At 39.7% G+C, this 19,816-nt stretch overlaps 1 protein-coding gene across 2 annotated transcripts in view; it reads right to left on the bottom strand.

Annotated features, from left to right (window-relative positions):
• The window catches only part of SRP68 (signal recognition particle 68), a 42,499-nt gene extending 25,904 nt beyond the window's left edge, over positions 1–16,595 (bottom strand). Inside the window, exons 1-3 of one of the 2 annotated variants that reach the window (XM_081271159.1) lie at positions 16,413–16,595; positions 14,206–14,272; positions 1,966–2,079 (exon numbers count right to left, since the gene is read on the bottom strand). In XM_081271159.1, coding sequence (XP_081127285.1) covers positions 1,966–2,079; positions 14,206–14,272; positions 16,413–16,581 — 350 coding nt within the window. In that variant the 5' untranslated portion in view covers positions 16,582–16,595. The remainder of the gene's footprint in view (positions 1–1,965; positions 2,080–14,205; positions 14,273–16,412) is intronic. The other variant, XM_081271160.1, reaches the window with a different exon arrangement.
• Between the last annotated feature and the right edge of the window lie 3,221 nt (positions 16,596–19,816).

Raw genomic sequence — 19,816 nt, forward strand, 5'->3', positions numbered from 1 at the left:
GACAATTAGACTTAGTACAGTCCCTGGGGCACAGCTTCCCACTTCGGGGTTCTTCTCTACACAGAATCTCATTTCCCTCCTCCTCTCACAATATCAGCCTTGACTCCCAAATCAGCATTTACCCCAACTCAGGCTCTACCTCAGATTTAATCACCTGCTAGGCACATCTAATTGGAACTCCTGACCTCTCCCTCCTAAATTCTGTCAAACAGCGGCAGTCCAGGCATCTGATATGGCTTCATCTTTGAATCAATACCTCCTTCATCCCAGTCCAGTTAGAAACTAAGTCCTCAAGAGGCAGTACTGAAGTGGTGATGAACGAAGGCTCCTGAGAACAGACTGGAATCCCAGTGCCTTCACTAGCTGTGTGACTTGAGCAAAGTACTAATTATTCTGTGTCTCACTTTCCCATGTAGTCATATACACAAGACCCTTAGACCAGGGCTGGGGATGTGGCTCAAGCGGTAGCGCGCTCGCCTGGCATGCGTTCAGCCTGGGTTCGATCCTCAGCACCACATACCAACAAAGATGTTGTGTCCGCCGAGAACTAAAAAATAAATAAATATTAAAATCCTCTCTCTCTCACTCTCTCTTTAAAAAAAAAAAAGACCCTTAGACCAGAGAGCACTTCTTAAGTGCTTAATAAGCTAACTCCTTTATTACTATCCTGGGTGAATCTTTCTTCAAATTACTGTCTTAATCTTCTTTAAACTTAGAGAAACTAAGTCTCTCCAAAATAAAGAATCCTGCTATCCTAAGAGAGTCATATTTCATTACCTAATTTCTGACTCTAAATGGACCTCATGAGATCTAATCATTCAGTCCTGCTACAACCCATCACTCTCTCTACACTCCAGTTTTCTGACTATGCCCTCTACACAAGACTCCTAGACTCTGCACTGTTAGAGTAGGAACTAACATCTGTCTGAGCTTTCCCTCCTTTCCCTCTTCTATATACAACAAGGCATCTAGCTTATACCAGACCACTGGCGAGCCCATGGGTTTTTTTGTAAATGCCCCCACAGTACATACTTTAGGATTTGCAGGCCATGATCCCTGTCACTACTACTCCGCTGTTGTAACACAAAAGTAAGCTATAAACAATAAAATGATTTTTGGTATGCCTGTGTTCCAGTAAAACTTTATTTACACAAACAAGTAGCAAGAAAATGATATAGCCCTAACTGAAGTTTGAGGAACTGACGTGGAGACATTCAATACACGTTGCTTGACAGACCGATTTTTCACCAAATGTGAAGTATCAGTGTACTCAGTGTGGAAACAGACATTATTAAAGTGATTCTGTGGGCTGAGGATGTGGCTCAAGCGGTAGCGCGCTCGTCTGGCATGCGTGCGGCCCGGGTTCGATCCTCAGCACCACATACAAACAAAGATGTTGTGTCCGCCGAGAACTAAGAAAAAATAAATAAATATTTAAAAATTCTCTCTCTCTCTCTGTCCCCCTCTCTCTCTCACTCTCTCTTTAAAAAAAAAAAAATAAAAATAAAAAATAAAAAAATAAAGTGATTCTGTGATAATTTACACACAGCTAAATTTAAGATATATTGATTTAAGTGTCAGACACTGAAATATGCATTCTACAATCTTATCTAATAATTGATTCTTTTTTTTCCCCTGAAACAATGGGGATTGACCCAGGTCCTTACACATACTAAGCATGCACTCTACCACTAAGCCGCACCCTCAGCCCGAAAATAACTGACTGGATTCTAATGACTAACTTTAACATTTACCATCCTAACACAGTTCCTGAACAAGCTACTGAATCTCTGAGCCTCAGTTTCTTCACTTTAGAATACAGGAATAGTATAAAATGCACATCCCACAGAGCTGCTGAGTCACATGAGATAATTAAAGGGTTTGAGATAATGTCTGGCACACTGTAACTATTCAATAGATGTATTAGCAAGATGTACTGAGTGCCTTGCACTCAGCAGTCAATACCTATTATCAGTCAGAAGATCTTCAGTTACTTTTTTCCCTGTGAATTTGTGTCTGTTGCCCATCTTAAAATTGAGTGTTTTCCGGAGACGTCTTTGTCTGCGGGAACAGTAGCCCCTGTAAGAAAATATAAGCAAAACTCATTCAGCCAAGCTGGTGGTGCTTTGGATAAGATACTCTATATTAAGGTTGGAGATTTAGGATATTCCACTTAAAGCGACTACAGATGTGACATATCAGCTGGCAATTACTGAACAACTTAAAAACAAGTAAGGCAGTATGACTGGAACTGTAAAAACACAAAAGAGAGAGGACACAATGCCCATTCTCAGGAACCCACCCTCCAGTATAAGAGGATCATGCAGTTAAAAAGGCAACCAGGAAAACTAAGTAACTGTCAAATTCAATGAACATGTGTAATCATTCTGTTCTTATTAAAACTCTTGGCTAGAATGGATGAATGGTGGGCCTTGAAAGAATCAGTAGGATTTTGATGGCTGTAAAGGAGGAGAAGCAGCATCAGAAAAAGAATGAAGAAAGAAAGAACATGGAAAAAGAACTGTAATCATGAATAAAAATAAGAAGGCAAGCTGGAAGGTGGTGTATGCCTGTAATCCCAGTGACTTAGGAGGCTAAGCAGGAGGATTTCAAGTTCAAGGCCAACCTCACTCAGCAACTAAGTGAGGCCCCAAGCAACTTTATGAGACCCTGGCTCAAAAAAAAAAAAAGAACTGGGGACTGGGGATGTAGCTCAGTGGTAGAGCACCTCTGAGTTCAATTCCAGTACCCCCCCCCCAAAAAAAAAGCAGCAGCCAGGGCATGGTGGCATACACCTATAATCCCAACAACCGGAGAGGATCACAAGTTTGAGGTCAGCCTCAGCAATTTAGCAAGGCCTTAAGTAAAATAAAAAAGGTCCTATCGGGGCTGGGGTTGTGGCTCAAGCGGTAGAGCGCTTGCCTGGCATGCGGGCGGCCTGGGTTGGATCCTCAGCACCACATACAAAAAACAAAGATGTTGTGTCAGCCGAAAACTGAAAAATAAATATTAAAAAAGAAATTCTTTCTCTCTCTCTTTAAAAAAAAAAAAAAGTCCTATCACAAAATTTAAAAAAAAAATTAAAGGGCTAGGGATTAGCACAGCAGTAAAGTGACTCTGCATTCAATTGCCAATACACAAAACAAAAACAAAAAACAAAACAGAACAAAAAAATCTTACTAGAACACAGATTATTAAAAAAACAAATAAGAAATAGGGTTGGGGATGTGGCTCAGTGGTAAAGTGCTTGCCTACGAAGCATAAGCCCCTGGTTTTGAGCCCCAGCACCACACACACAAAATGATGATAATGATGATGATGATGATGATAATCTGAGTTAAATCTATGAACTGGACTTTCCCACTCAATTCCTAATATCAGTTTAATTATTTAATCATTTACACAAACATCAAATTGAACACTTACACGTTATGGGTGGAAATATATATTGGTAAATGTTTTTGGCAATATGAATGCATTTTCAAGATCCTTAAAAATGTCATACTAAAAAATAAATATTAAAAAAAAAAAAAAATGTCATACTCTGAACCTCTAGTCTGCTTCTATACCGCGCTACACTTAAGAAATAATCAAGAGGCTGGGGCTGTGGCTCAGTGGTAAAGAACTTGCCTAGGATGTGTGAGGGACTGGGGTTGATCCTCAACACCACATAAAAATAAATAAAATAAAGGTATTGTGTTCATTTATAACTGAAATATTTTTTAAAAAAAGAAATAATGAAAACACAAAACAAAGAGCTATGAACAGAAATTCATGGGAACAAAAAAATTTTTTTTTTGAGAGAGAGAGAGAGATTTATTTTTAATATTTATTTTTTAGTTTTCGGTGGACACAACATCTTTATTTTTATATGGTGCTGAGGATCGAACCCAGCGCCCCGCGCATGCCAGGCGAGCACGCTACACTTGAGCCACATCTCCAGCCCCACAAAAAAATGTTTAAACATTTATTTTTAGTTGTAGATGGACACAATACCTTCACTTTATTTTGATGTGGTACTGAGGATCGAACCCAGTGCCTCACACATGCTAGGCAAGTGCTCTATCACTGAGCTACAACTCCAGGCCTGGAACAAAACTTTTAGGCCTACAAAACTGGGTACTGAATAAATAACTAATTTGGGGGACTAAATAAAGAAATTTTGGTATCGCTATACCTTGGACTCCAATGCAACAAATAAAACAAATGTATGAAACATTTTTATAAGCATGAGAAATACAGGCTTACAATATAAGGTTCAGAAAAAAGCAGGATACAAAGTTTTATACATAATGTGACAAAACTTACAAAAATGAGTAGAAAAAGACTAAGAGACCAAAAATAGTATTTAGTGAACACAAATATTCAAATGTATTTCTGTATTTAAAAGATGTAAAAATCAACTAAAGAAACACGTGATTATAATACACTGGGGAGGAGAGGGCTTTTGCTTTGTTGTGTTTTCATGTTTTATCAAACATGGTTTGACTTCTGGACACTGGGAATATGTTTTAGTCTTTATACTTCTCTGTATTTCTTTCTTTTTTTTTTAAGAAATTTTTTAAAGAGAGAGAGAAAGATTGAATTTTTTTAACATTTATTTTTGAGTTCTCGGCGGACACAACATCTTTGTTTGTATGTGGTGCTGAGGATCGAACCCGGGCCGCACCCATGCCAGGCGAGCGCGCTACCACTTGAGCCACATCCCCAGCCCTGTATTTCTTTTTTTTCTTTTTTTTTTTTTTTTAAATATTTTTATTTTTATTTATTTATTTATTTTTAAAGAGAGAGTGAGAGAGGAGAGAGAGAGAGAGAGAGAATTTTTTTTAATATTTATTTTTAGTTCTCGGCGGACACAACATCTTTGTTGGTATGTGGTGCTGAGGATCGAACCCGGGCCGCACGCATGCCAGGCGAGCGCGCTACCGCTTGAGCCACATCCCCAGCCCTGTATTTCTTTTTTTTAAATTTTTTTTTAATATTTATATTTTAGTTTTCGGTGGACACAACATCTTTATTTTATTTTTATGTGGTGCTGAGGATCAAACCCAGCACCTCATGCATGCCAGGCGAGCACGCTACCGCTTGAGCCACATCCCCAGCCCAATACTTCTCTGTATTTCTATTTCTAATATACAGTAAAGAAATACAGGGGCTGGGGTTGTGGCTCAGTGATAGAGAGCTCACCACCTTGCATGTGCGAGATCCTGAGTTCGATCCTCAGCACCACATAAAAAATAAATAAGTGAAATAAAGATATTGTGTCCAACAACAACTAAAAAATAAATATTAAAAAAAAGAAAAAGAAATACATGAGGGGGGGCTGGGGCTTTGGCTCAGGGGTAGGGCACCTGCCTCAAAAGTGAGGCATTGGGTTCAATCCCCAGCACCATATTAAAATAAATAAATAAATAAATGGTAGAGGTACTGTGCCCATCTACAACTAAAAATAATTTTTTTTAAAGAGAAAGTGAGAGAGAGAGAGAATTTTTTAATATTTATTTTTTAGTTTTCGGCAGACACAACATCTTTGTTTGTATGTGATGCTGAGGATTGAACCTGGGCCACAGGCATGCCAGGCGAGCGCGTTACTGCTTGAGCCACATCCCCAGCCCCTAAAAATAAATTTTTAAAAAACTAAATAAATGACTTTTCCCCCCCAGTGCTGGGCAATCACAGGACCTCAAGCAAGTTAGGCAAACATTCTACTACCAGAAAGCTACATCCACAACCCAGAAACATATGTGGCTTTTAAGCACACAATGAACAACTGCATTCATGATGAAATAAATGCAAATAAAAACCTTTTAAAGCAATAAAAACCATTTAAAGTCCAGCATGCATGAGACCCTGAATCTAATCCTTAGTACCACACACGCACAAAAAATCTAGCCACTGGAATTACGGGCATGTGCCACCACGCCTGGATTCAAAACTCTAACTTTTTAAAAAAGAAAGTCTAGCTAGGTACAGTGGTACACACCTGAAATCCCAGCTACTCAGGAGGCTGAGGCAAGAGAATCACAAATTCAAGGCCAGCCTGGGCAACTTAGTAAGATTCTGTCTCAAAATAAAAACAAAAAGAGAGAGGCTGGGGTTGTGGCTCAGTAGTAGAGCGTTCGGCTAGCACGTGCGAGGCCCTGGGTTCAATTCACAGCACAGTATATAAATAAATAAAATAAAGGTATTGTGTTCAACTACAAGTAAAAAATAAATATTAAAAAAAACAGAGGGGCTGGGACTGTAGCTCAGTGGTATAGTGCTTGCCTAGCACATATGTACGAGGCCCTGTGTTCGATCCTCAGCACCACATGAAGACAAATAAATAAAATAAAGGTACTGTATCCATCTACAACTACAAAAAATATTTAAACAACAACAAAAAGAGCTCGGAATGTAGCTCAGTGGTAGAGCAACCCTGGATTCAATCTCTAGTAGAGACAGGAAGGAAAAAAGAGTCACTTAGGAGGTTGAAATGCTGAAGATGCAGCCAGATACAGTGGCCCACACCTACACCCAATTGGGAGGTCGAGGTGAGAAGTGAAAGTTCCAGGGCAGCCTCAACAACTTAATGTGACCCCTTCTCAGGGAGGAAAAAATAGGACCATGGATGTAACTCAGTGGTAAAGCACCCCATGGTTCAATATCAGTACAAAAAATAAAATAAAAATCAGAAATGCTAATGATGCTTGATAATCTCTGAAGGTCTGAAATAACAAGTGGATTCTTTTCTGTAATTTTGTTGTTTTCAACAATTTCTGAACTTCTTACAGTTGTAAGAAACTAAAAAAAAAAAAAAGAAAAGAAAAAAGAAAAAAGCAGTTCCCCAACCTTGATAGGAGGAGATCAAATGAGGAATATATAACTAATAATGTTACTGAGGCTTGACTCTGGGGTCCCAACAAATCAGTTCCAGCTACTTGATCAAAAACACAAACAAAGGGCTGGGGATGTGGCTCAAGCGGTAGCGCGCTCGCCTGGCATGCGTGCGGCCCGGGTTCGATTCTCAGCACCACATAAAAACAAAGATGTTGTGTCCGCCAATAACTAAAAAATAAATATTAAAAAAAAAAACACAAACAAACAAAAAACTATGAAAAGCAAGAAAGGAACTTCAATCAATGTGGCCATATTGGGAAGGCAAAGTGAGATCAAGTGTCTCAAACCTATCTTTGGGATACTAACAAGAGGTTTAGGTTTAAATAGAGGAAGAATTCTGGGCAGGGGGCAAGAGGTCTGCACAACAGTTTTGGTCAAACTGTGGCCTGGTTGATCCTTCTGTCCTATTCTGCAAGGTGCTCAGGAGAAGTCCTTATCATTTGAGGGGCAATCTCCACTTGCTACTCAGGGTGTTTAACTATCAGACCTGTACTGTAAAGGGGGAAATTCAGTTCCCATGAATTCCAGGACCTGTTCCTGCTTAAGGGGGCAGTCTCATCGTGGGGTGATCTTTGTGCATGGCTCTGCTCTTCCAGGAAGGTGTAGGGCAATGACTGAAGAATTCTGGGCTCTATTCCAGGGTCCTGGAGCAACTTTATACAAGCTGGAAGTTGAATGTCCCTGTAAATCTTGAAAATGCCTTAATGATTCTTGGTGTTCTCAGTCTTGAAGGCAGATGAAATAGGTTAGGTAAATTTAGGGCTAATAAACCTGTATTACCTATAGAGCTGAGCAGAAATCTGAAAACAGATAAAATGAAAGCAGAAATTTATTCATTCACTGGGAATCTGTAGGCCCAAATGAAGATTTAGATCTCTTAGCAAAAACAACTTCCAATTCTCTGTTATAATAATATTTACCTAAAGAGTTACTTAAGAGATTTTCAGTAGATGGAAAGCTAAGAAGATAGTATCAAGTCCTATCTGACCCAGCATCTCAGAGGGGAGCATCATCTAGATTAAACACAACTGCTGAGCTAGAGTTGTGGCTCAGTGGAAGAGAGCTTTCCTAGTAGGTATGAAGCATTGGGTTCGATTCTCAGCACTGCATATAAATAAATGAATTTTAAAAAAAGGTCCATTGACATCTAAAAAAAATATTAAAAATAATAACAACAACACACAACTGCTGAGCTAGCTGCAGCAGTTGCTATGCTAGACAAGTTCAGGACTACTTAAATAAGGTAGCAATAAATAAGTATATGTCTACATGTCTATGTCTAGAGAGTGCCATTTTCCATGAAGAATCTGTTGTGTAAAGGAAAAATCTGGGGGCAGGAGTTGTGGCTCAGTGGTAGAGCACTTGCCTGGTATGTGATACTGGGTTCAAGTCTCAGCATCACATATAAATAAATAAATAAATAAAATAAAGGTGCACTGACAAAAAAAAAAAAAAAAAGTGGGCTGGGGTTATAGCTCAGTGGTAGACCACCTGCCTAGCACATGTGAGGCACTGGGTTCAATCCTCAGCACCACATAAAAATAAAGGTATTGTGTCCATCTACAACTAGAAAAATATTTTTAAAAGAAACCTGAAATAGAATTGCTCCCTCAACAATCAACAGATTAATAGCCCATTTCTATTTAAATAAATAAATAAATAATAAAAACCATCCCCAAATAATTTGACTTAAGCACAGTACTGGTGTAGCTTGAGCAAGGCCATGGGTCCCATCCCCATCATCACAAACTTTAAAATAAGATGAAGAAAAAGAAAACTCAAGTTACCAAGGAGTCTGTATAGTGGAGCCACTTTCTTTAAACACATAGACACATGTGTGCACCATGCACAGACTCAGGTAAAATCTTCCCACTCTGCTGTTTCCCTGGGGTAAAACTTCTTTAACTCATCATCTATAGTTGTTCTCTACTTCCTCACCTCATATTCTCCAAACTACTCTACTCAGGCTTCCATCTTTATTACTTCTCTAAACCTTCTCAAATGTCACCAATGATGCTAAACTTTAAAACATGGCACCACTCACAATCAGAAAAAGAAAGAAATGTTAGGTTACAAATATAATGAAATATACAGGACTTGCATGCTGAAAAACCACAAAATGGTAATCGAAAAAGTTAAAGATCTAGGGGCTGGAGTTGTGGCTCAGCGGTAGAGCGCTCATCTAGCATGTGTCAGGCCCTGGGTTTGATCCTCAGCACCACGTAAAAGTAAACAAATAAAAGTATTTAAAAAAAAAAAGTAAAAAAAAAATTAAAGATCTAACTAAATGAAAAAACATGGGTGTTCACGGATTAAAAGATTCAACATAGTAAAAAATATCAATTATACCCAAATTGATATGCATCTTTAGTGCCATTCCTATCTAGACAGCCAAGCTAGCTTTCCCTCTTATAGGGTTGGCAGACATGCCAGAATAATGGGAATTAAGAAGTGGGCCAGACTTCAAGGTTATGGAATTAAGATAACACACATGCAGACCTGAGGCTGGGAAGCCAGCTCAGCCTCAAAGACTATGTGGGGCTGGGGATGGGGCTCAACAGTAGCACACCTGCCTGGCATGTATGAGACACTGGATTCGATTCTCAGCACTGCATATAAATAAATAAGATAAAGGTCTATCAACAACTAAAAAAAATATTTAAAAGACTATGAGGTCAAAAAAAAAAAAAAAAAAGGCTATGAGGTCAACAGAGCTATCAACAAGCCAGAGATATGAAAAAGAAAATAATTTAAAAGCAAACTCTGGTGCACAGGGGAACTTTTTTGAGATGATGAAATCATTCTATATATCTCAATTTGTAGTGACCACCTAACTACATACACCTGTCAAAACTCAAACTGTATACCTACTATATATAAACAATAGTTAAATAAAACTGACTTTATAAAAAAAAATAGATAAGGATGTGTCAAAGGTCACAGTAGCCACCAGAAAGGTTAAACTATGGGTCAATTTAAGCATCAAAATTAAACAGATTACACGTCAAAATAAAATAGGATACTATGAGTACATACAGATACAAATTAATACATTGTAACCTTAAGAATAGTATATTTAGAACCCTCCACAGCAGGCCTATAATCCCAGAGGCTCTATAATCCAGCAGCTCAGAAGGCTGAAGCAGGAGGTTCTTGAGTTCAAAACCAGCCTCAGTAAACAAAAGGAAGGCGCTAAGTGAATCAATTCAGTGAGACCTTGTCTCTAATAAAATACAAAACAGGGCGGGGATGTGGGTCAGTGGTTGAGTGCCCTGAGTTCAATCCCTAGAACCAAAACAATAACCCAGGGCTGGGGATGTGGCTCAAGCGGTAGCGCGCTCGCCTGGCATGCGTGCGGCCCGGGTTCGATCCTCAGCACCACGTACCAACAAAGATGTTGTGTCCACCGAGAACTAAATAAATAAATAAATAAATATTTAAAAAAATTCTCTCTCTCTCTCTCTTTAAAAAAAAAAAAAAAAAAAAAAAAAACAATAACCCAAAGAATAGGATACTTAGGGCTGGGGTTGTGGCTCAGTGGTAGAGCACTCGCCTAGCTCCTGAGAGGCCCTGGGTTCCATCCTCAGCACCACATAAAAGTAAATAAATAAAATAAAGATATTGTGTCCATCTACAAAAAAATAAATATTTTAAAAAAGAATACAATATTTACACAGTTTCAAAATATCTCCTCATAAAATACTTCCTAATTACAAAAGGAAAATGGGTAACTTTCCAGTGGAGAAGCCTGCCCCAACCCATCCTTATCAAATGAAACTGGACAAACTGAAATCATGTGCCTCTGGATGGGTAAGATAGGAACTCAACACCACTTCTGTGATATTCTTGCCAAAGACATATAAGATAAATCTCATCATAAAGAGACATCAAATAAACCCAGGTGAGTAACGTTCCATAAAATAACTGGCCTGTCATCTTATTCAAAGTCAAGATCTTGCCAAGTGCAGTGGTGCATGCCTGCAATCCCAGCAATTCAGGAGGCTGAGGCAGTAGGATTGCAAGTTCAAGGCCAGCCTCAGCAACTCAGCAAGACCCTAAGAAACTCAGCAAAATAAATAATAATAATAAAATAATAATAAAAGGATTGGGGATGTAGATCAGTGGCCAAGTACCCCTGGGTTCGATACTGGGTAACAAAAAAAAAAAAAGAGTCAAGACCATGAAAAGACTGAGGATCTGAGCTAGAGTTAAGATTAAAGAGAACATGACCACTATATACAATGCACAATTCTGAATTGGATCCTTCAGCTATAAAGGAAACTACTGGAACAACTAGGGATTCCTGAATGGGATTTGAAGATGAGAAGATAGTAATTTATCATCAGTTCCCTGATTTTGATTGCTCTGCAGCCATTATATGGTAAAATGCCCTTCTTTGTTAAAACTGTACAGTATTCAGAGGTAACTGACAATACAAATGCAATTTACTTTCAGTGATTCTGAAAAGGCCTGTTATTTGCAGGGTAATTACAACTTTTCTACAAGTCTCAGTGTTTTAAAAAAAATACATTTTAAAGAAATTAGGATAAACAATAAAGACTATTTTTACATTATTCTCAGTACTGTATGAGATGATAGTAAGAAATTAAGGTTAATTCAGTTAGGTGGGATAACAGTATTTTTGGTTATTTTTTTCAAAAGCTTTATTTGGCTGGTTATGGTGGCAAATGCCTGTAATCCAAGCTACTCAGGAAGCTAAGGCAGAAAGACTGAAAGTTTGAGGCAAGTTTGAGGCAACCTTGTAAGATCCTGCCTCAAATTAGATTTTTAAAAAAGAAGCCAGGTGCAGTGGTGCAGCCTGTAATCCCAACAACTCAGGAGGCTGAGGCGGAAGGATCACAAGTTCAAGGACAGCCTAAGCTATTTAGCAAGACAGACTCTGTCTCAAAAAATAAAAAAGGGCAAAAGATGTAGCTGTGTGGTAGAGCACCCCTGGATTTAATTCCCAGTACCATATAAAACATACATACAAAAAAAAAATCTTAAAAAGGGCTGGGGCCAGGTGTAATGGTGCACACCTATAAACCCAGAAGCTCCAGAGGCTGAGGCTGAATCTGAGGCAAGAGGATTGCAAGTTCAAGGTTAGCCTGGGAAATTTAGTGAGTCCCTGTCTCAAAATAACAAATAAAAAGGGCTGGGAGTATAGCTTTACCAGTGGCATTCATTACCTGAGTTCAATCCCCAGTACTAAAAGAAGGAGTATGGTACTATGTGATGCTATGCACACGTATTTTTTAAAAAAAGCAAACCTAATCTAAGGTCATGATAGTGGTGACCCATGGAAAGAGTTTGTGATTTGAAGGGACAAAAGAGGATTTCTGGGATATTGATAATGTTTTATCTGATAACCTGGATGCTGGTTATATACTTTTAGATGCAAGATCTATATACTTTTCTGTTTATAAATTATACTAAATAACCGGCATGGTGGTTCACATCTATAATCCTAGTGGCTAAGGAGGCTCAGATACGAGGATTGAAAGTTCAAAGCCATCCTGGCAACAGCAAGGTGCTAAGCAACTCAGTGGGACCCTGTCTCTAAATAAAATATAAACAAAGCTGGGATGTGGCTCAATGGTCAAGTGCCCCTGAGTTCAATCCCTGGTATCCACCCCCCAAAAATTATACTTAAATAAAATTTAAAGATCCTTCAAAGTAGATGAAACAGGACAGAAAGTTGATCATTGCGATGAAGAGACAGATTCATAGGGTTCAAAGACTATTAGCTCTACATGTGTTTGGAAATTTCCTTAATAATAAATAAATAAATAAATAAATAAATAAATAAATAAAGAGTTCCCTGCTTAAGACTCTCTAATGGCTTCCTGCGACACCTACATTAATATTTGAACTCATTATTCCAGCCCTGTCAATTTCTCCCACTTCATCTCACACCATCTTGCTCACTCTGCCCAGTCCTGTTCACCCATCACCAAATGGCTGACTCCTCAGCCTTCAGGTTCCTGTTAAATGCTTCATCTCAGAAAGGCCTTTTGTCTGACCCAGGCACAATGACACAAGCTGGTAATCCTAGTGACTCAGGAGGCTAAGGCAGGTGGACAAGTTCAAAGCCAGCCTCAGCAAAAAGCAAGGCCCTAAGCAACTTAGCAAAACCCTGGGGGGATGCGGCTTGTGGTAACACGTCCCTAGTCAGGCCTTTTCCTGACCCACCCCCAGTCTAAGACCCCTTCATAAGAGTTCCTTTCTTTAATTTTCACCATAGTCTGACAATTGTGTTTGTGTAATTTGTTTTGCTTATAAATTTCCCAAGAGGAAGAACTTTGCCTCTGTTATTTAGTACTCTCTGGTGCCTAGAACAGTGTTGCGCTTTTGATAGGTGCTCACTAAATGTTTTTGAATGAATGAGTAGATGCACAAGAATCTAAGATGTATTCAATCACCAGAACCAAGAAAGAAAAAGAAAATGAGATATTGAGTGTTTTCATTTTAAACATTAAGGGGAATTTCTATGATATAACAAACTTCAAGTTGAATTTAATTTGACTTAAAAAAATGACTGTGTAATATTCATTATTTGAAAGCAGACATACCTATTTCTAGATTGCAGGTATTATGAGGTTTGACTTCCTTATATTAAAAAGTACTGCTAGGGCTGGGGTTGTGGCTCAGTGGTAGAGTGCTCGAAAACATGGGCAAGGCCCTGGGTTTTGATCCTTAGCACCACATAAAAATAAATTAATTAATTAAAGATATTGTGCCCAACTACAACTACAAAACAAATATTTTTAAAAAATTTAAAATTAAAAAATTAAAAAAAATAAAAAGTACAGCTAAACACTGAATTTACCCAAAATTAGATAGAGATATATGGTTAAGATAAAAAATGATTACTATAACTACCTGTTATTTCTCAGAAGCCTTCAAATGTATCTGAAAAATTGTGAGGCAAAATGAATAAAAATGATGTTGGCTCCTTTTATTTATTATAAAATCTTTTTTTTTTTTTTTTGGTACTGGGGATTAAATCCAGGAGCATTTAACCCTAAGTCACATTCCCAGCCCTTTTTCGTATTTTATTTAAGACAAGGTCTCATTGAGTTACTTAGGGCCTCACTAAGTTGCTGAGGCTGGCTTTGAACTTGCAATCCTCCTGCCTCAGCCTTCCGAGCCGCTGGGATTACAGGCATGCACCACAGTGCTCAGCTTATTATAAAATTTTAAATTTTGTAGGTATACTTTCTGATATAGCAGATTTAGTGGTATGCAATATACTGATATTAACAAAAGCAAACCAAGTTTAAAAATCCCACAATGATCTTCCCATATCTTATACACAATACTAACCTGTACCTCTGAAAATCTCCATGTCGTAAACCATGCTGCTGCTGGGATTCCTTAATAATCTGAAGAACTAGAGTCAAGATTAAGGAAAAGCTTATAATGGCAAGAATCCAAATAAATTAAAGCCCATACCACTCTGTGTGTCAAACAACAGCACATTAAGTATTTGTGAAATTCTTGGTACATTAACTACTGAAATATTCTGTAACAAATTTTAAACAACTGACTTGTCATAGAATAGGGTTAAGTTTGCAGAAAAGTTGATTGTCTGAACTGTTACAATTTTCAAACTAAAAAAGGAAGGCATTACTAGCCACTGGGGATTGCCAAAACCCAATAGCTTAAATAAATTGCTGGATTCTAAATGCTAACTATAACTGAGGTGGTTCCCACTGATTTATACCTAAACACCACATTTTATTCATTCAAACATATCTAGGTTGTAAATGACATGTACTTCTATTTGCCTCAACATCTACCAAATATAACTTTCCTTAACAGCTGAGATGCTTCCAGAGCCTATGTTTAGCTCGTTAACAAAGCTAGACCATAGAGTCCATAAAAACATTAAAGTTTTTCTTGTAAAAGAAGAATCCCTAACCAAACTCTCCTTTTTAAGTTTTGTTTGTCTTGCAGTACGGGGGACTTAACCAAGAGTGCTCTACCACTGAACTATATCCCCAGCTCTTTTTATTTTTAAGTCAGGGTCTGCTAAGATGCCCTTGAATTTGTAATCCTCCTACCTCAGACTCCTGGGTTGTTGGGATTAAAGGCATGTACCAGCAAGTCCAACTGGGAATCTTTAAATATTTAAGATGTACCAAACTTTAGGAAGCCCAAAGACCTTTACGTACAATTTTAGTTTTCTTTTAACTTTCCCTCAACCCCTCTCTATTATTCATTCATTAAATAATAATAAAATAATTAATTGTTTTTTAGTTATTATTTTTAAGTAGTGATTCTTTCAATAATTAACAAGGGTCAATGAGTCAGACAAGGTGGTACACACCTATAATCCCAGCAACTAAGGAGGCAGGAGAATGGTAAGTTGGAGACTAGTCTGGACAACTTACCAATTTGAAATAAAATTTAAAAGAAAGAAGGGCTGGAGATGTAGCTCAATAATAGATTGCTTGGGCTGGGGATGTGGCTCAAGCGGTAGCGCGCTCGCCTGGCATGCGTGCGGCCCGGGTTCGATCCTCAGCACCACATACAAACAAAGATGTTGTGTCCACTGAAAACTAAAAAATAAATATTAAAAAAATTCTCTCTCTCTCTTTAAAAAATATTTCTTTAAAAAAATAATAATAATAATAGATTGCTTGCCTAGCACACCTAGACCCTGGATCTAGTTCCCAGTAGGGAGAAAAGGTGATAATGACATATGGAGCCCATAGTATGATCAGAGTATTCTAACATCCATCTGGAACAATACCACCAAATCCAAACTCCTGAAAACAACCACATTAAGATATTAAGCTGAATGTGTTATTTCAGAAATTTGCCCACATTTTCTTTGCTATTCATTTCAAAATGTCAACTGGGGGATGTAGCTCAGTAGTGGAGTGCTTGCCTAGATTGTGTGAGGCCCTGAGTTCAAACTCCAGCACCACACATTGACATATACAATAATGAAAACTATAAATCCAGCTCTTCTGAAGAGTCCCAACAAGATTAAAATGCCTATGGACTTATGAGAAAACTACACAAATGATTAACAAGCTATGATAATTTACATTCAAAACGGGCCAGAAGCTTTTCCTCAGCTGTCAATCTTTACCTCCACTTCACAAGCAGTTTGTGACAGCTGTCAGACAAGAGCATTAAGTTCAAACGTCAGTTTCCTCTGCCCAGTTCAGTGGCTCAAGGTAAGAAGGCAAGAGCACAGCAGGGGGGTGGGGGCAGAAGCATCAAACCTGGGACTTGCTCTCCAAATGGATAACTGCGGGTCAGCAAGAGAAACCTGCCCAGTATCTATATGCCACCTGGAAGGAAAGGACATCCCTCGACCTGGAAGGCAAAGGGGATGCGAAGAAAGACTGGTCGAGAAAAAGACCCTGAACCTTTAAGGATCAAAAAGTAGGAGCAACCGAAATCACAACCCCCCAGCCTCTTGGGCCCAAGACGTGCCAGGACCTGCTGCCTCTCCCGCCCCCAGCCCAACAGATCGACACGTAGTCATTACGAGTTAGGCCATTATTCTAGGATACTCTCCAAACTCAGGCTATCCCCGAACTCCTTGTTTGCCTTCGATCCAGCTGAAGGGCGTTCGTTTTCTTTATTTTCCTCTCCTCCGGCACCTCGTCCACCGCTGCTACCGGTGCTACCACCACCGCCGCCGCCGCTGCCGCCACCCGGGACTTGCTTCTCAGCCGCCATCTTGCCCCTGCGCCGCAGAGCAGGACGGGATAGGGGAGGCGAGACGACCCAGCGGGAAAGAGCGGCACCTGGCGGGTCGGGCTGATGGGATAGAGACGGACTCCGCCGCGGACGCCCCTTCGTGCGCTTGTTGGGGCGCGCCTGCGCGTAGCTGGCCTTTCCCCGGGCTGGTGAATCGTGGCGGGAGAGCTTGGAGGTGCGCAACCTCTGCAGTACCTAGGCTGCTGAGGTTTTTTCCAGGGCAGTCCCACTTCTGGTCCACCAGGGATGGGAAGAACGTCGATGGATGACCACTTCCTGCATTTCTGCAAGGGGGATCGGACTCCACGTCCTGCACATCAGAAAGCGCGGGACTAAGAATTTTTGATTCCGAGCGCTCTGCCTAAATGGGAATTTAGGAGATAGGGGCTCCTTGTTCCGAAGCAACCCGATAGTAAGGGACCGCTTCTGGGCTTTTCTCTGGGGCGAACGGTGAGAGCAATGGCTGGAGGAAGTTGGCGCACTCAGCAGTCTGTGTCCCGATGGGGACTTTCTCAGGCGGCTTGGACCTGTGGCATTCTCTGGATTGTGGGGCGATGAATCCAGGGACCGAGAGTGTTGAGACGTGGGAGGATAAGAATCTGCTCTACAGTAGGACACTGCAGTTTCTGGAGTCTAAATCTGCAGACTCCCATCCCTTCGCCATCATTTCTGCTTGGGAAATATTAGGCAAGTGATGTAATCTCCCTCTAAATTGATGAAAGGAGGATAACCCATTAAAATGGATGTTTTAAAAATTAAAATTGCCGGATGCGGTGGTGCCTGCTGGTAGCCCCAGTTAATTCGGAGGCTGAGGCAGGTGTGTTGCTTGAGCTCAAGAGTTAGAGGCCAGCTTGGGTAGTAAAGTGAGACCCTGTTTCAAATAAATAAATAAATAAATAAAATTGACACTGGGTGTGGTGGCATACACCTGTAATTCTAGCAACTTTGGAGGCTGAGACAGGAGGATTGCAAGTTCCAGACCAGCCTCAGCAACTCAGCGAGACCCTGTCTCAAAAAAGAATGTAGCTCAGTGGTAAAGCCCCAGAGGGTTCAATCCCCAGCATCCCTAAATAAATAAATAAGTTAAATTGACTTTTCAAAGTAAGCCTCTTCTCTGCCATGTGCACTGGTGCACACCTGTAATCCCAGAAACTGGGGGAGGCTGAGGCAGAAGGAGGAAATTTAAGGCCAATTTAGGCAATTTAGAGAGACTCTAAATTGTGTATTTAACCATAATAAAATAAAAAAATAAAAAGGTCTGAGGATGGAGCTCAGTGCTAAAACACCCCTTGGTTCAATCCCCAGCACCAACAATAATGATAAAAACTAATAGAATGGTACCACTGTGAAATACAGTGTGGAGGCTCTGCACGAGTTAAAAGTAGAATTGCCATATGCTCTGGCAAGTCCACTCTGGGTATACATTCCAAAGGATTAATAGCAGGTTCCAGATGAGATATTTGTACATCCACGTTCATAGCGGCACTATTCACAGTAGACACAAGATGGAAACAATCCATTGTCCTTTGAAGGATAACATGTGGTGTATCCATACAATGGAATATTACTCTTAAAAAGGAGTAAAGTTCTGATATATGCTACAATATAGATGAACCTTAAGAATAGTATACTAAGTTATCCTGTCACAAAAGAATCCCATTTATCAGAGGTACCTAGAATAGGAAAATTCTTAGACACAGTAGGATAATGGTTTTTTTGTGTGTCTGGGGAGGGAAAGAAATGGGGTGTTGTGTAATGAGTTTCAGTTCTGCAAAAATGAACTGAGTTCTGGAGATTGGCTGAAACAATGTGAACATACTACTGAACTATACACTTAAAAATGGTAAAGTGAGCCAGGTGCAGTAGCCCACACCTGTAATCCCAGTGACTGGGGAGACTGACGTAGGAGGATTTCAAGTTTGAGGCCATTCTCAGCAACTTAGCCAGACCCTCAGCATTTTAGTGAAACCCTGTCATAATATAAAAAATAAAAAGGACTGGGGATGTGGCTCAGTGGCAGAGTGCCCCTCGGTTTAATCCCCAGTGCCAATAAAAAGAGAGGTTAAAGTATTAAATTTATGTAAAGTGTATTTAACCACATTTAAAATATTTTTTTAATATTTATTTATTTATTTTTTAGTTCTCGGCGGACACAACATCTTTGTTGGTATGTGGTGCTGAGGATCGAACCCGGGCCGCACGCATGCCAGGCTTGAGCCACATCCCCAGCCCCTATTTTTTTTTTTTTTTTAAGAGAGAGTGAGAGAGGAGAGAGAGAGAGAGAGAGAATTTTTAATATTTATTTTTTAGTTCTTGGCGGACACAACATCTTTGTTGGTATGTGGTGCTGAGGATCGAACCCGGGCCGCACGCATGCCAGGCGAGCGCGCTACTGCTTGAGCCACATCCCCAGCCCTATTTTTTAAATATTTATTTTTTAATTGTAGGTGGACACATAATATATTTATTTCATTTTTATATGGTGCTGAGGATTGAACCCAGTGCCTCACGCATGCTAGGTGAGCACTCTACCACTAAGCCACAACCCCAGCTCTAAAATATTTCTTTTAGGATTGGGGATATTGCTCAGTGGTAGAGCATTTGCTTAGCATGTTCAAGGCCCCAGCACCACAAAAATGACAATAAATTGTTTGATTTTAAAAATAAATGGCTAGCCGGATGCAGTGGCACATGCCTGTAATCCCAGCAGCTGGGGAGGTGGAGGCAGGAGGCCTGGGAGTTCAAAGCCTGTCTCAGCAACTTAGCGAGGCCCTAAGCAACTCAGCAAGACCCTGTGTCTAAAATATTTTAAAAAGGGCTGGGCGGGCTGAGGTTGTGGCTAAGCAGTAGAACGCTCACCTAGCACAGCCCTGGGTTCAATTCTCAGCACCACATAAAAATAAATAAAATAAAGGTATTGTGTCCAACTACAACTAAAAAATAAATATTTTTAAAAGGGGGGGGGGCTGGGGATATGGGTCAGTGGTTGAGCATCTCTGGGTTCAAACCCTGGTACCAATAAATAAATACATAAATAAATAATGGCTACATGCCTATCAGCAAATAAATGGAAAATAGAATGTGCTAAAATCATGCCATGGAATATTATTTGGCCATAGAAAGGAAAGAAGTACTGATGATGCTATAACACAGATGAACCTTGAAAACACTATTCTAAGTGAAAGAAGCAAGGCACAAAAGGCCACATATTGTA

Source organism: Spermophilus citellus, assembly GCF_964194105.1.
Source record: "Spermophilus citellus genome assembly, chromosome: 17".
Taxonomy (NCBI): Eukaryota; Metazoa; Chordata; class Mammalia; order Rodentia; family Sciuridae; genus Spermophilus; species Spermophilus citellus.